At 34.4% G+C, this 14,383-nt stretch overlaps 1 protein-coding gene across 2 annotated transcripts in view; it reads left to right on the top strand.

The window, feature by feature from the left end:
* LOC101222904 (anaphase-promoting complex subunit 1) overlaps window positions 1-11,529 on the top strand; it is a 30,988-nt gene extending 19,459 nt beyond the window's left edge. The window contains exons 29-37 of one of the 2 annotated variants that reach the window (XM_011656698.2): window positions 14-115; window positions 4,009-4,149; window positions 4,983-5,156; window positions 5,401-5,464; window positions 8,020-8,159; window positions 8,231-8,388; window positions 9,240-9,318; window positions 9,561-9,659; window positions 10,408-11,529. In XM_011656698.2, coding sequence (XP_011655000.1) covers window positions 14-115; window positions 4,009-4,149; window positions 4,983-5,156; window positions 5,401-5,464; window positions 8,020-8,159; window positions 8,231-8,388; window positions 9,240-9,318; window positions 9,561-9,659; window positions 10,408-10,794 — 1,344 coding nt within the window. In that variant the 3' untranslated portion in view covers window positions 10,795-11,529. Of the gene's footprint in view, window positions 1-13; window positions 116-4,008; window positions 4,150-4,982; window positions 5,157-5,400; window positions 5,465-6,212; window positions 6,644-8,019; window positions 8,160-8,230; window positions 8,389-9,239; window positions 9,319-9,560; window positions 9,660-10,407 lie in introns of those variants that run through there. The other variant, XM_031885337.1, reaches the window with a different exon arrangement.
* The last annotated feature ends 2,854 nt before the right edge of the window (window positions 11,530-14,383 follow it).

Genomic DNA, 14,383 nt, shown 5'->3' with positions numbered 1-14,383 from the left:
ACTTTGTGAACAGGTAATGGCTGGCTCTGGAAATTTACAAACCTTTCGTCTCTTAAGGTTCTTGCGCAGTAGAAATTCTACCGATGGTCATGCTAACTATGGCATTCAGATGGCAGTAAGTTTTCTAAGCTAATTTGGATCTTGACTTCTATACTTTTTTTTGAAATGGAAACGAGCCTCTTTGTTAATAATAATAAGACTAATGCTCAAAGTACAAGAGAAATATACCAAGAACAAAAAAGACTAAAAGAATAGATACAACATAAACCGAGACAAGAGAGTACACAATAAAAATACAACGAGCTAATAGATTTTAGACCTAATACAGAAGATCCTTGTAATCAACTATACATGTGTAAAATTTTAATGATAAAGGGTGTAAACTAGTCATTTCATCATGCATGTGGTCAAGCTAAGTCATCAATCAACCCAAACACTTAAGCTACTGGATTACGATAAATTTAACTATATCATTACTGGAACACTCATACTTGTGAGCTTGAAAATCTGTAGAAAACCCCACAGATAAAAAATCAATTAATTGGAGAAAATATAAAGATCAAATGCAAGACCTTCTACTATGATCTGTTTATTTAAATAGAATAAAATATTTGGCCTCCTTCTCTGATACGTTAATTTGAATTGAATCAAATATTTATATTCCCGTGAAATAAGTACAACGTGTAGCATTCTTAACGCCACAATAAAGGAAAGAAGAATAAAAGTAAAAATTGTTGAAGTTATAACAAAATATGAGATAACTCCCCTTACTTCATTCTATACAATAGAGTTCAATATATAGTCATACATGGAAACCCTTACTAAAGACTAGTCAATTACAATGAAGGAACAGAGACTAATACACTCCTATAGTTACATCTATACTCTAACACTCCCCCTCAGGCTGGAGCATATATATTAATCATGCCCAACTTCTTACATAGGTACTCTATTCGAACTCTATTCAAAGCTTTTGTAAAGAAATCTCCTAATTGTTCTTCAGTCTTTACATATTCAGTAGACACCAAATCTTGTTGTATTTTTTCTTGAACAAAATGACAATCAATTTCATGTGTTTAGTACACTCATGAAATACTGGGCTAGATGCAATATGGAGAGCAACTTGATTGTCACACCACAACTTAGTCGGAATTGTAGTATTAAAACCCAACTCAATCAAGAGTTGATGTAACCACATTATTTCACACACTGCTTGTGCCATAGCTCTGTATTCGGATTCAACACTTGAACGTGAAGCTACATTTTGCATTTTACTTTTCCACAAAACCAAATTGCATTATACCCAAAAGTTGATCTTTCGTCTTCTTTTGATCTTGCCCAATCAACATCTAAAAAACATTCAATGTTCATATGACCATGACCTTTATATAAGATCCCCACATTTGGATGCAGCCTTAAGGTAACATTGCATTTGTTGTACTGCATCCCAATGGTCCACTGTGGGTGAGGTCATAAACTGATGTATTAAGTAGAATAAGATAAGATAGTTAAAACAGTTAACCATTCTAATTGTTTTTGTAACAACTTTCCTATAACTACCTTGTAACAAACTCTCAAGATTCTTAATGTTGATCGATTGGGACTACGAAAAATAATTCTGACCATTCAATTTCTACCCTGGAAAATTTCCATGTGCCAGAGAGCCAGTTATATAATTCGAAGACAAATTAGGGAGCAAAGTTATCGGGTTCTTTGAATTCATCAATAGTTCAGCTGATTTAGATTGTGCCGATGATTCACCAACTTCAGAACCAAACTAAGTAGACCTTCGATCAATCTTGGAACCATGAATATGCGGTTGCTGTAAGGCATGAAAAGGCAGTGTCGTGTGAACCAAGGGCAGCGGTGATGCGTGGAGGTGTGGATTGCTGGAAGGGTATAGTGGCTGGACTTGGGATGACAGAGGGGAGAAAACAGACTGGTTCATGGACACATTCGACGGTGGCACATGGGCGGCTGATTGCAGTGCTGGGTTGTGCGGACTGCTCCAAGGGTGGCCCAAAGTAACTGCTGACGTCCTCTGAATCTAATGAAGGAGTTTTTCCATGGCGGCAGCGTCAGCGACGGCAACTTCTATCTCTGTTTGGGTTTCACCTATACACTGTCTAGGGTTTCTTTGTTACCTCGCTCTGGTACTATATTGAAAGCGATAAACCAATGAAAACATTGAATTACGTGGAAATCCGAGTACCGAAAAAAAAACCACAATTTTACTTTTCTTATTATTTTGTGATAATTACAAAAGGTACAAGAGGGGGGAATAAATAGAATAATACAGTGAGATAAACAAGGAAAACTATTTAGAGCAAACCTCCCTATGGGCCAAGGCCAGTAACTCTAACAGAATTGAAGTCACGAATTAACCGGAAACCACAAATGGAGATGAACATAACCAACAGAGCACAAACCCTCCCACCTGCCGGCTGTGGGGGACGAGACAACCTCTTCTTACGGCGCATGAAGCTCACGCGTGGTTTCTTCTGATGAGCTGCAAACTCAGGCAGGGGTGGACGGTTGTAGCGCTCCTTTTGAGATGGGCGGTGGCAACACACGACAACTCGAACTTTGTTACCCAAACTTAAACCCTAATGGAATGTAGCCGTCAAAGATATATGTTCTAAACTCTAGATCGCTCAGATACCACGGTGAAGTTAGAGCAAAATATGAGATAACTCCCCTTACTTCATCCTATACAATAGAGTTCAATATATTATAGGCATGCACGGACACCCTAACTAAAGACTATTAAATTACAATAAAGGACAAAAAGAGTAATATGGTCCTATAGTTACATATAAACTTTAACAAAAATAAAACAAATCCATTAATAATTACACCTAATTAAAATATTTATAGCTAATAAAAAGCAACAAAAGTCATTATTACTAAAGCTTTTCTCCAAAGTATTAGTTGAAAGAACTACTGGAATATGTGACTCCCTGTGAAACAAATACTTGCCTAATTTTGACATTCTATTTCAACACCAATCACTTAACTGCTATGTTACTTGATAAGGAAATGTCAGATGTTTCTGTTTACTCTCCTCCCCTTCTCGTTTCAATTGAGATCCAGAAGGAGAGATTCATGCCTTTGGAATTCGGGTCTTTCAAAAAGTTTTTCTTGTTTTTCCTTTTGGTGCTTATCCAATCCTTTCCTCAGCGAGGGATTCTATTTTTTCCTTGGTTTGGAAGGTGAAAATTTTCAAGAAGGTTAAGTTCTTTGTGTGGCCAGTGCTGAATGGATGAGTGAACACCTTAGATTCTATTTTGGGTAGAGGGTCTTTAGTGGTTGGTCTGTTGTGTTGTATTTTCTGCAAGAGGGCAACAATGATCTGGAGCTTATCATGTGGAGCTGTGATTTTGCTTGCACAATTTGGAGCAGTTTCTTTTTGGTGTTCGAATTCAGTTTTATCAACCATGGGAGATACAGTCGATTGAGGAGCTTTCCCTCCATCTGTCTTTCTTTTTCTTCTATTTTTTTTCTGCTTCATAAAGGGTGGTTTTCATGATTTTTTGTTTCTCTCTAAACCTTTCTTTCTAGGCTCTTTTATAACTACTCACCTGGTATTGTTGCTCTTGACTAGAGCCCCATTTTACAGTGTGGTTCCCTTTTGTGGGCTTTTGCTTTTTGTATACTTTTGTATTTTTCATTTTTTCTAAATGAAAGTCAAGTTCTTTCATCAAAATAAGTCTTGTGAGTCTGCCGTTTGCCTCACCTACAATAATTTTTATGTTATTTGAGTGTTGCACTTTGATGTGCATCATATGTAAAGGTCATGGTATTCGTAAGATTGAGTGCTTTCTCATTGCTAATTGGGTAAGTGGAGCCAACTACTGACTCAAGATCAGGATACTCATATATATATATATATATATATGTATGTATGTATGTATATATATGTATATTTTAAATTATTATTATTGTTATTATTATTATTATTATTATTTTATTTGAGTCATAGAATTTGAAACTCTAGATTATCTTCAGGTAAGCTTAGCTATTGGATTCTTGTTTCTTGGGGGTGGTACACGGACGTTCTCAACCAGTAACAGTGCTGTTGCTGCGTTGCTGATAACTCTTTACCCACGCTTACCTACTGGCCCAAATGACAACCGATGTCACCTCCAGGTATAATTATTCATTGGATAGTATTTACTAATTTATTTTTGCTTATAAATGGCTGTATAGTAAGTAATGTGTAATGTTTTATTGATGTTTACAAAAACCTTCTTTCCCTGATCCACTTTGGTAGCCTGCAGTTTAAAAATAATTATTGATCACCAACTCAGGATGAAAATCATGGGACAAGGCTTTACAAAATAGTTTCATTTCCAAAAATATCTTCTTTTATATCTCTTTTTATGAATCATGCCCATCAAAATTTTCAAAGAGGCACAAATAAAAGGAATAAATGATAATTTGCATGCTCTTAGTCCAAGTGTCTGATAATTATTTGCACGTGTGTTCTGAGTTCTCCAAAACTTAAGTATTCATGCTTCATTAGTTCTATGTGTTGTTAGAACTTAGAACATGTATATTGATGTGAATACTAAATAGGAGTTATAAGTATCTTTTCCTTTATTGTACTTTTGCTCCATATTAGTTTTGAGTATAGGCATAGCTTATGTTATTCAAGTGCTGGAATGGAATAAAACATTCTCTCATATCTTGTCTCACATTATGTAACACAGAAATGTATATAGTACATAAAAGTAGAGATTGAGACCACTTTGTAGCTTTATATTCAAAACACAGGCAGTTCTCGTAGGTATTTATTCAATGGAAAGAGGCTCAAACTTGTTACAGCATATTGTGAAGTCACTTAAAAAAGTTGTCGTGTGTCTTTCTCCTGTGTTTCCTAATTGTAGCAGTTATCCTTTTTTCCCTAGCAATATATATTCAGGTTTCTTATTAAAAAATCTTTATCAGTAGCGTCCTTTACTGAAATGTTCTCTTGTTAGGCATTCCGACACTTGTATGTTCTTGCAACTGAGGCTCGCTGGATTCAGACTGTTGATGTAGACACTGGTCTGCCAGTCTATGCTCCTCTTGAAATCACTGTAACAGAAACTGAGCATTATGCCGAAACTACATTCTGTGAGATTACCCCTTGTCTTCTACCTGAACGTGCTACTGTAAGTTCTAATGTTTTGTATGCAAGCTGACTGATCTGCACACTATTTCTCAATTGTTTCTAGTCATTTCCCTTCTCAATGTCTTGATGTATGCCACACATAAACACCTGTAGATATCTCTGTGTAGGATGGAGGATCACCAATAATATCACTGTTTCTGTGGTTTGTTGAATAAGTTATGTGAAAGCACCTGCATTATCCCTTTCATTTGAAATTAAATGTCTACTTTTATTTGTTCTCACAGTTAAAGAACCTACGCATATGTAGTCCTCGATATTGGCCTCAAGTTATGGAACTTTCCCCAGAAGGTTGGTGGATGACTTCAGTTCTCTCTTGTGTACACACCAATTCATTTTCTTTTTCGCAAAATTTACCTTTATTGTTTTCCCATAACTTCCGTTCATGGTATTTGCTGTTTTATTTTCTTCTTTGATGCATCGGATACTTAATTTTCTATTCTTTTCCTGTTACAATTCTATTACTATAGGTGCCTATTTCAAGACTTTTTTTCATCTTTTAGTTTTTCTTTGACATTGCTTTATCCACAGCTTTTTATTGGTGCAAAATTGGGCACACTTTTAAGAACTTTAGCTTTTCAGTCTTAGTTGCTAATTGGCTCTCCTTTTGTAATCACCTTTAGGTGCTTGGGTTTTCCCGTTCTTTCATTTTATCAATGAAATGTTCATTTCTTATCAAAAAAAAAAAAAAATCTATTATTGTAAATCTGTTTGTCATACTTTCCTTTTTTAGGTTTTTCTTCGCTTTCTTGATTTGGTCACTATTGTATCTTGAGTTGTATATATATTTCTTTAGTGAATGAATGTAATATTCTCATTCTCCCTCAAACCTAAGTGTTTTACATGGTATTAGAGTGTTCGAGAAAATTAGAGTTTCGAGTAGGATTTGAGAATATAGAACCTTTTGTGTTACATCTTGGTTTTTGTGGAGGGGTGGGTTTCTACTTTTGTCCACTGCCGTCGTCACCGGTTTTGTTTGCCGTCTTCAGCCGCTGCCGCCGGAAGTTCATTCTTCTTTTTCTTCACCTTTTTTCAACAGCACCCAGTCCAAAGAGGAGGCCAGCCACCAATCTACCTAACCCCAAAATTTCGAAGTCATCTGATTAGCATGTGAGGCTCACGAGCGGCCCCTTCCTTTGCTGCTAAATCCACGTGCTGGCGCACGCTCCGTTCTTTCCAGTTGGTTTTCTAAGGGTTTTGATGGGGTTGTTTCCTCCCTTTGGTGGTGTTTTAGTTTTGGTGGGCTATACTCACTGTTTGTGGTTTGTTCAAAGAAAAACATGTCTTTGAAAAATTAAGGTTTGTTTCAACACAGTTTTCCTTTAAATTTTGATCAGTATTTGGAGGTAATGGATGACAAGAAACCAGTAGTCATGTTGGAGATGATTCCTATGATGTCAAAAGTATTTGAACACAAGTTGAATGCATCAAAATAGTTGGATATATTAATGATATTGTTATTACTGGTAATGATGCTTTAAGTATCTAGTCGCTAAAGACTTTTCTCGTCACCAATTTCAAACAAAAGATTTGGGCATGTTGAAATACTTCCTAGGAATTGAGGTAATAAGAAGCAAGAAAAGAATAGTATTATCGTCATTAAATCACCAATTCACCCAAGAGCTTAATCTTGTGGTTGAATGCAAATTTAATGATATATCACCAACACTCCCCCTCACATGTGGACTTGAAATATTTGAAAGGCCGAACAAGTGGAAATCAATTTTAATTGGGGAGGAAACGACAATGCAGGGGCTTGAACACCGGATCTCCCTGGACCACCCTCTCTGATACCATATTAATTCACTAATTCACCAAAAACTTAAGCTTGTGGTTGAAGGCAAAATTAATTATATATCACTAACAATCATAAAGAAAATATGTACTTGACTTGTTGACTGAAACATGGAAGCTATGGGTAAGCCATATGGTACCCTAATGATGCGCAACTTACAGCTCACAAAAGATGGAGAATTGCTACAAGATCCTGAAAGATATAGGAGGTTAGTGGAAAAACTTAATTACCTTACAATGACTCGGCCTGACATAGCCTATTTAAGTATTATGAGCCAGTATATGTTATGCCCTACTGTTGATCATTGGGCTGCTTTAGAACAGATTTTGTGTTATCTGAAGTCTGCTCCTAGGCGTGGTTTATTGTGTAAGGATTATGGTCATACTATTATTGAATGTTTCTCGGGCACAGATTTGGAAGGATCTAAAGAAGACAGAATATCAACTTCAGGATATTATGTTTTTGTTGGTGGTAATTTGATTTCTTGGAAGAGTAAGAAGCAAAATTTGGTGCCACTTCCTGGTGTGGAATCAAAATATAGAGCAATGACAGTCTGTGTGTGAATTGATTTGGATACGTTAACTTCTTGTTGAGTTGGGATTTCAAATCACCACACCAAATTTTTTTTGATTTGATAATCAAGTAGCATTTCATATTGCATCTAATTCAGTGTTCCTTGGGAGGACTAAATATATTAATGTTGATTGTCATTTTGTAAATGAGAAAATTCAACAAGGTTTGTTATCTTCAAGATATGTGAAGACTGGAGAACAACTAGGAGATGTCTTCACGAAAGCATTACGAAAGCATTGAATGGAACATGTATAGATTATCTATGTAACAAGTTGGGCATGATTAGCATATATGCTCCAACTTAAGGGAGAGTGTTATAATTCTGTTATTGTAAATATGTTTGTTTTATTTTCCCTTTTTAGCTTTTTCTACACTTTCCTTATTTGGTCACAGTTGTATCTTGTATATATATTTCTTTAGTGAATGAATGTGATATTTTGATTCTCTTTCAAATCTAAGTGTTTTACATTTCCAATAGATAAACCTTGGTGGAAGGTTGGGGATAAGAATAATCCATTTAGTTCTGGCGTTTTATACATCAAGCAGAAAGTCGGAGCTTGTTCATACATTGACGACCCTATAGGTTGTCAGTCATTGTTGTCACGAGTGATGCACAAGGTTAGTTTATCATTTGCATGCAAAAGTTCTATTGGCCTATTGTTGTGGATAACTAAATTTTCTCTGTTCAGGTTTTTGGGTCCAGGGGTCTTTCATCACGCAATTTGTGTAATGGTGGCCCTAGCAGACCTAGCTATGCAAGCGTAGATCAATTGATTGGTACCTTCTCTTCAGACCCCAGTTTGATTGCGTTTGCACAGCTGTGTTGTGACCCTTCATGGGATGGAAGGCAAGTAAGCTAGTTAGTATTATGGTAGATTTCCTCAGTGTGTTCACTATTTAGTATATCCAGATTTTCATAGTTTATTCACCTCTTTGTTTTAGGTGTCTATTTTTCTTAAATGGAAAAGAAACTATTCATTGAAGCAATGAAAAAAGACTAATGCTCAAAATACTAGAAAATAACAAGGGAGAATATACATGGGAAAATATAAGATCAACAAGGACAATGCAAAATACCAAAGTGAGACCAATACTTCAAAAACTATGAGATTTTAATACCACTTCAAAATTTTATGAGACAAAAGATACTTCCAACTGAAGAGACTTCCAACAGAAGGAAGAACTTGTTCAAAGGTTTTAGCGCCTTGACTGCGAATGAAGGTTGAAAATAAAGCCAAATTAAATTGACTTGGTTAATGTTGAATGAAAAATTTCTCTAGAAATAAAACCATCAAAGCCATGCATGAGAAATTCAAAAGGCCTGCCTTCAATAATCTACTAAAAAGTGGTCCATAGGCTTATCCATAAAGGCTGCATAGACACCACTGTCAAATTCACCAAAATGAGATCCACATTACACATCGGATTTCATTTAGAATTATGCTTTTGAATAGAATCAGCTAACCATCTAACAACGAGGTTGTTTAGCTATCTGCGGAAAAACTTGCAGATTTGATCTGTCAACAATGCTGCTTCATTTTTTTTTTGAGAAGGAAACAAATTCTACTTCATATAGATCCCAGTTTTCTGTCTTTTGATCCTATTGGTCTTCTCTGCTGAGTACTTTTTCTCCTTCCAAATTATTATGTTTATTGAACCAAAGGTATCTATAATAAATGGGTGAACAAATGAATGCAGATTGGACGTTGATTTTCAGGAATTTTGCTTGCAAGTTTTGTTTGAGTGTGTGAGCAAGGACAGACCAGCTCTTTTACAGGTAAGGACAGTATGTTGAAAAGTTGAAAACTTCACCGTTTCTAGTGGATCTGTATTTATTTTGTCTTCCAAGTTGAGTGAATATGAAGGCACGTTACTTCTTATTTGAAGTCCATACTATTTTGAAACACATCTATTTTGTAGAGAAGTGCTGTCTGGTAAAGCTTTCCAATGAACTGATGTTGCAACACATTCTTTTAAAATTAACTCTTCTGAAATTGGTTTTGTTTTACCCCAATGCAGGTTTATTTGTCATTATACACAACAGTATCCATGATGATTGATCAGGCAAAGGGCGGTGAAGTTATTGTTGGTGACTCACTCTGTATATTTGACCTAAAGGTTCACTTTCTTTATGCGAACTCAATCATCCATTAGACTTGTTTATCTATAAAAGATTGAAGTAATCTGCATCTGATGTTGGGATGAATTAAAAAGTTGGTTGCAATTTGATAAAGGAATGGAAGTTTCCATTGAACTAAAAAATGGAGAACTAAAAACTGAAAGCTTTCGAGAAACTTTCCGCTCTCCCTAGAACTTAGGCTTCCTTCACTTCAGGACTGTTCCCTTAATTCTTTGTTCTCTTCTTTTTGCTCGTAGTTTGAAATGTATTAAACTTGTATTCAGCCAATGGTTGCTTATGCTTTCTGATCCCGATTTCTTTTAGCATATTTTAGTTTATCACTTTGTTACCACTTATGATCTTACTATTCTTTTAACCTCAGCCTAACTGCACTTTACAAAGGCTTCAACATCAATTGAAGAAATAATCAAAGAAACATAAGTTTACTCCCATTTGATTCTTATAGGTTACTAACTTACTATACCAAATCTCATAAAGTAAAGTTTTCTTGTATTTACATTTTATAAGATCCCTCCCCCTCCTAGAAACTGTTGATCTCCTATCATACTATCGCTAATTAAACTTGCAAAATATGTGGAACTTCTACAATTTGTATTTGCTGCTGATGGCACATCTTTGAGTCGCTAACTTCTCCCCCAATTAGTAAATTGTGTTTAGTTTCTGATGAGTAACAGCTATATCTATATGTATGATAGAGTGTGATTTCTTATTTTATGTTTCTTGCAGCTTGCAATAGCATATAATGAGGCTCTGTTAAGTGGAAAATTGACCACTTCAAGAGGCAGCATTGTGCAATCTAATTTTTTGGGGTCTCTCAGGAAGCGAGTAGAAGAAATTCTAAGTTATTGTCAGGGCTTGAAATACGATTTTCGCAACTACTTGGATTCCGGAAGGTGGCCAAGTGGAGATATCCAGGGAGTGAGAAATTCAGTGTTCCTATCTTGGTATCTTCAGTGGTATAGCATACCAGACTCATCTTTAATCAAGGCAGCCATAGGAAAAATAAAACCCAAATTTCAATCATCATCTGTAGTCCCCTTGTTGCACTTGCTATTTCCACGGACCGATATAAATGCAATTCTTGAGATGGACAAGGCTTTATTTTCTGCTTAAGGCGCTTGGATGCTTCCTGAATGAGGTTAATGGTAAAAGAGTGGAGTTGTATGTACACATTCCTTCAGATGGTAAAGAGCTGATTGGTTGTGGACTAAACCAACCGGGTACGAGGCTTAGGCAATTGGAATGCAGTTTGTCTCAATGAAATATAAAGCATAATTGGGTGGTTTCGATACTTGGCTGCCATTTGAGTTTCAGGCTTTTGAGATTCATCTCTGACCAAGAAATGGTAGTGAGCAATTCAGTCTTCAATAGAAATGTTTATATCTCTGTTTGTTTGTGAGCTGCATCATTCTTAGGGTAATGTTAGCAGCCATTAGTCAATGTTGGTGGGAACTGTTTACTAATTACTAGTTTTGTAGAGTATAGAGTATACTTATGGCTTGGGAAACGAGTAGATTCTGTGTAGTGAAATTACTCAATATGCTCCACAAGCTCAGGAAGAGAAGTAGCAGATTCCTTACTCAAGCTCGGTGAAGAATTGGGTCAAGCCTCGCGTCATTCAACAGGGCACAAGTTGTAGCTTTAATTTGTAAAATAAAAACGATAGAGTTGGAATTTGTCAAAAGGAATATTGTTTTTAACCTTTCATTCATTTTGTAAGTTATGATTTCTCTCCATAGGCTCTATTTAAATCAAACACTGAGTGTATTACATGAAGAAAAGTTATCTTCAATACTTTTATTTTTTTGGAGGCAATGAATACATTTCTTAATTTCGTGGAATGTTTCACTAAACTGTATTGTATTGCATTTGCAGTTCTTATTTGTAGGCTATCATTTGCATTGCCGTGTTTTAAAAATGATTTCATATAAAATCTATTAATCTTTTTTAAAAAAGTAATGATCCACGGAGAAATTACTAATTCGGAGTTAGAAAATTTGAAATGGGTTTCTTTTACAGATGTAAGAATATTGCAAAATAAGTCCTAGCATGTTAGCATGTATAGAGACAAGCGTAAAACTAATAAAAAAAAGAGAAACAATAGTGACACATAGTAGTTGGTAACTCAATTTGGTGATACTATGTCTAGGATATAGGCAAAGTCAAATGATTATAATGTGTATCTATTTGTGTGCACTTAAAATGAGAATGACAATTATAGAATTAACTTAGTAAACACTAAGATTCTAGTTCTCTTGAGAACTCAAGCTTCCCTAAGTACGTGACTATTAACAATGAAGAATTTAGGCTTCCCTAAGTGCGTGAGACTCTCTCGCTAGAAATTATCTTTCCTTCTTAGGAAAGTGTTTTCTAGAGACTTGTTCTCACTTTGGGAGTCAAACAATAGTGAAATTAGGCCTTAGGCCAAATCACATGAAAGTTTCTCTTTGTGAACTTCCTTCACTCAAGTAACTTAGAGTTTCCTTAAGTTCCCTTTTAAGTGTAAGAGAACTTCCCTTCTAAAAAATGAACCTTAGTCTTCTAAGGATAGCTCCTTAAGTGAATCGACTTAAGACTCTCATAAAGTAGTAAAGAACGATCAGAAGGAATTTAACGTAGTCACACACACAAGAACATTTGCTTCACACTTTTTTGTTGAAACTCAATGTGAAGGACAAGCAATATGACATGTTTGGCAACCTAGCAACAAATGCTTACAGAGCATAGATAACAGTCAAATCAAGGAAATAGTCCACGTAATAAAAGTACTCAAAAGGGAAAGCATCTAAATGAAACAAATCTACAAAATAAAGTACGATCGTGTAATAAAGATTAGTCAAATTTAAGCGATTGTTTACCAAATATATTATGCACGCTTGGTATTAATTAATCACGATGCATTTTTTGTATTTTTCATTGTGAGCCTATGGGTTTTTTTCGTTTTCAAAATTGTTCTATACAGGTAAATATTTTACAGTTTTGTTATATTTTTTAAAAGACTCATTTTTCTTATAATACTTTGAAATATTGTTATTTATGTTATTTGTTTTTATTATTTTAATGTTGTTTTAACTAATTTGTAGACTATATCTTATTTCTTTAACACTATATGTTTATTAATTACATTCTTTATAATACATCCTTTAGCATTAATTTTCGAAAAACTAGTGTATGTCATGAAGACAATAGTAGAGTTATAACAAACAAGTTTTTGTTATGGTTTTAAGCATAAAGACTCTTTTGTATGGTAGATGGATTGAATTTTCTTGATATCTGATTATCGTGTTGTTGAGGTATATGTTGATCCATTTTTATCTTTGTTTCAAGAATTGGTAGAATGTATTTTTAAGGTAAATTTTTCTCATCTTCCAATCTTTTCGTGTTTCGCTTGATCGTTCATTCGAATTGTCGAGGATAAAGATGTGTCTTTAATTTGTCGCTCACTCTTGTTCTTCCTTCACTTTTCTCTTTTTTCATGTTCAATGTTGCTACAAATTATAAATTAAATAAACGTTTATAAATATTAAAAAAATTATGTTACCGTTGTTGTTCCTATAAATAAGAGAAGATATTTTAATATTTGTTAATGTATTTTAAAACAATAATTAAAAAACCAAATAAACAATTTAGATTCAAAAGAGTATCTCTATATATAACTTATGGTTGAAAACGAAAATAAACTATTTACCTTCTACATTTTTATTTTTCTGACCTTTGGAGTAGTTCTAACAACATCCTTGAATGTTTTTCGTTACCTCTGTGTATCATAATTGTCAAGGAAACCTTCAATTTTGTTTTGAAATTGGGATTTTGATGTTTATGAAATTGGATTTTTGGGGGAAATTGGGCTTTTCATGGGTTTTAATTGATTTTATTGTTTTGGAAGAAAAAAATTAGAAGGATAGTTGTAATCATTTTTTTTTGGAAGATTGAAGATTGAGTCAATTGTGGGATATTTTGAGAATAATTGTAATTGAAATGGTAGTTTTTTTCCGTAGAATATGGGCATTTAAGACAATAATTTTGCACTAGTGTTTTTTCCATTTTTTTCGATTAATATTATTTCACCCACTTAAATTAAATTTTGATTATATTATTTCACCCACTTAAATTAAATTTTGTTATATATCAAAAGTAAACCTTCAATTTTGCTTTTTTGTTTGTCAGACATTTAATATAAAAAGTTTAGAGGCCTTTTAGTTTTTTGTGTTGTCCTGATTATCTTTCATCTATTGCATATAAATTAATGCCCCCAAGTATTATTAGTTTTATGAGAGATTTTCATCTTAGTTTTTGTCATTGAACTAGATTTTCACGTAAAACTTGTGTTTATTCTTCGTCTCTGCTTTCCATAATTTTAAAATCTTTAGAAACTTAATTTGGAGATAAAAGGGTTTGAAGATTTGAAAGGAAGAGCACAAAATTTGACAATCGTGAGGTGGTGAAATCAACGCAAAGGAGTGGAAATCCCACATTTGGTAAAATTCACGTCACAAGTACGAGTAAATTTAAGATTTATTAGATTGAGACAGAGATGGGATGGAAAGAAAAGAACACATTTATAACATATTTTGTCAAATTTACTATTTTTGACGATTTCAAAAGATTAAAATACACATTTCTCCTCTAATAATACTATCAATACAAAGTAAAGATGTACATATAATATTGGAGGCTCGGCAGAATTAGGATTTAACTGAGG

Source organism: Cucumis sativus, chromosome 5 (genome assembly GCF_000004075.3).
Source record: "Cucumis sativus cultivar 9930 chromosome 5, Cucumber_9930_V3, whole genome shotgun sequence".
NCBI lineage: Eukaryota > Viridiplantae > Streptophyta > Magnoliopsida > Cucurbitales > Cucurbitaceae > Cucumis > Cucumis sativus.
The sequence above is the reverse complement of the archived record's forward strand: the minus strand, read 5'-3'. Positions and strand labels throughout refer to the sequence as shown.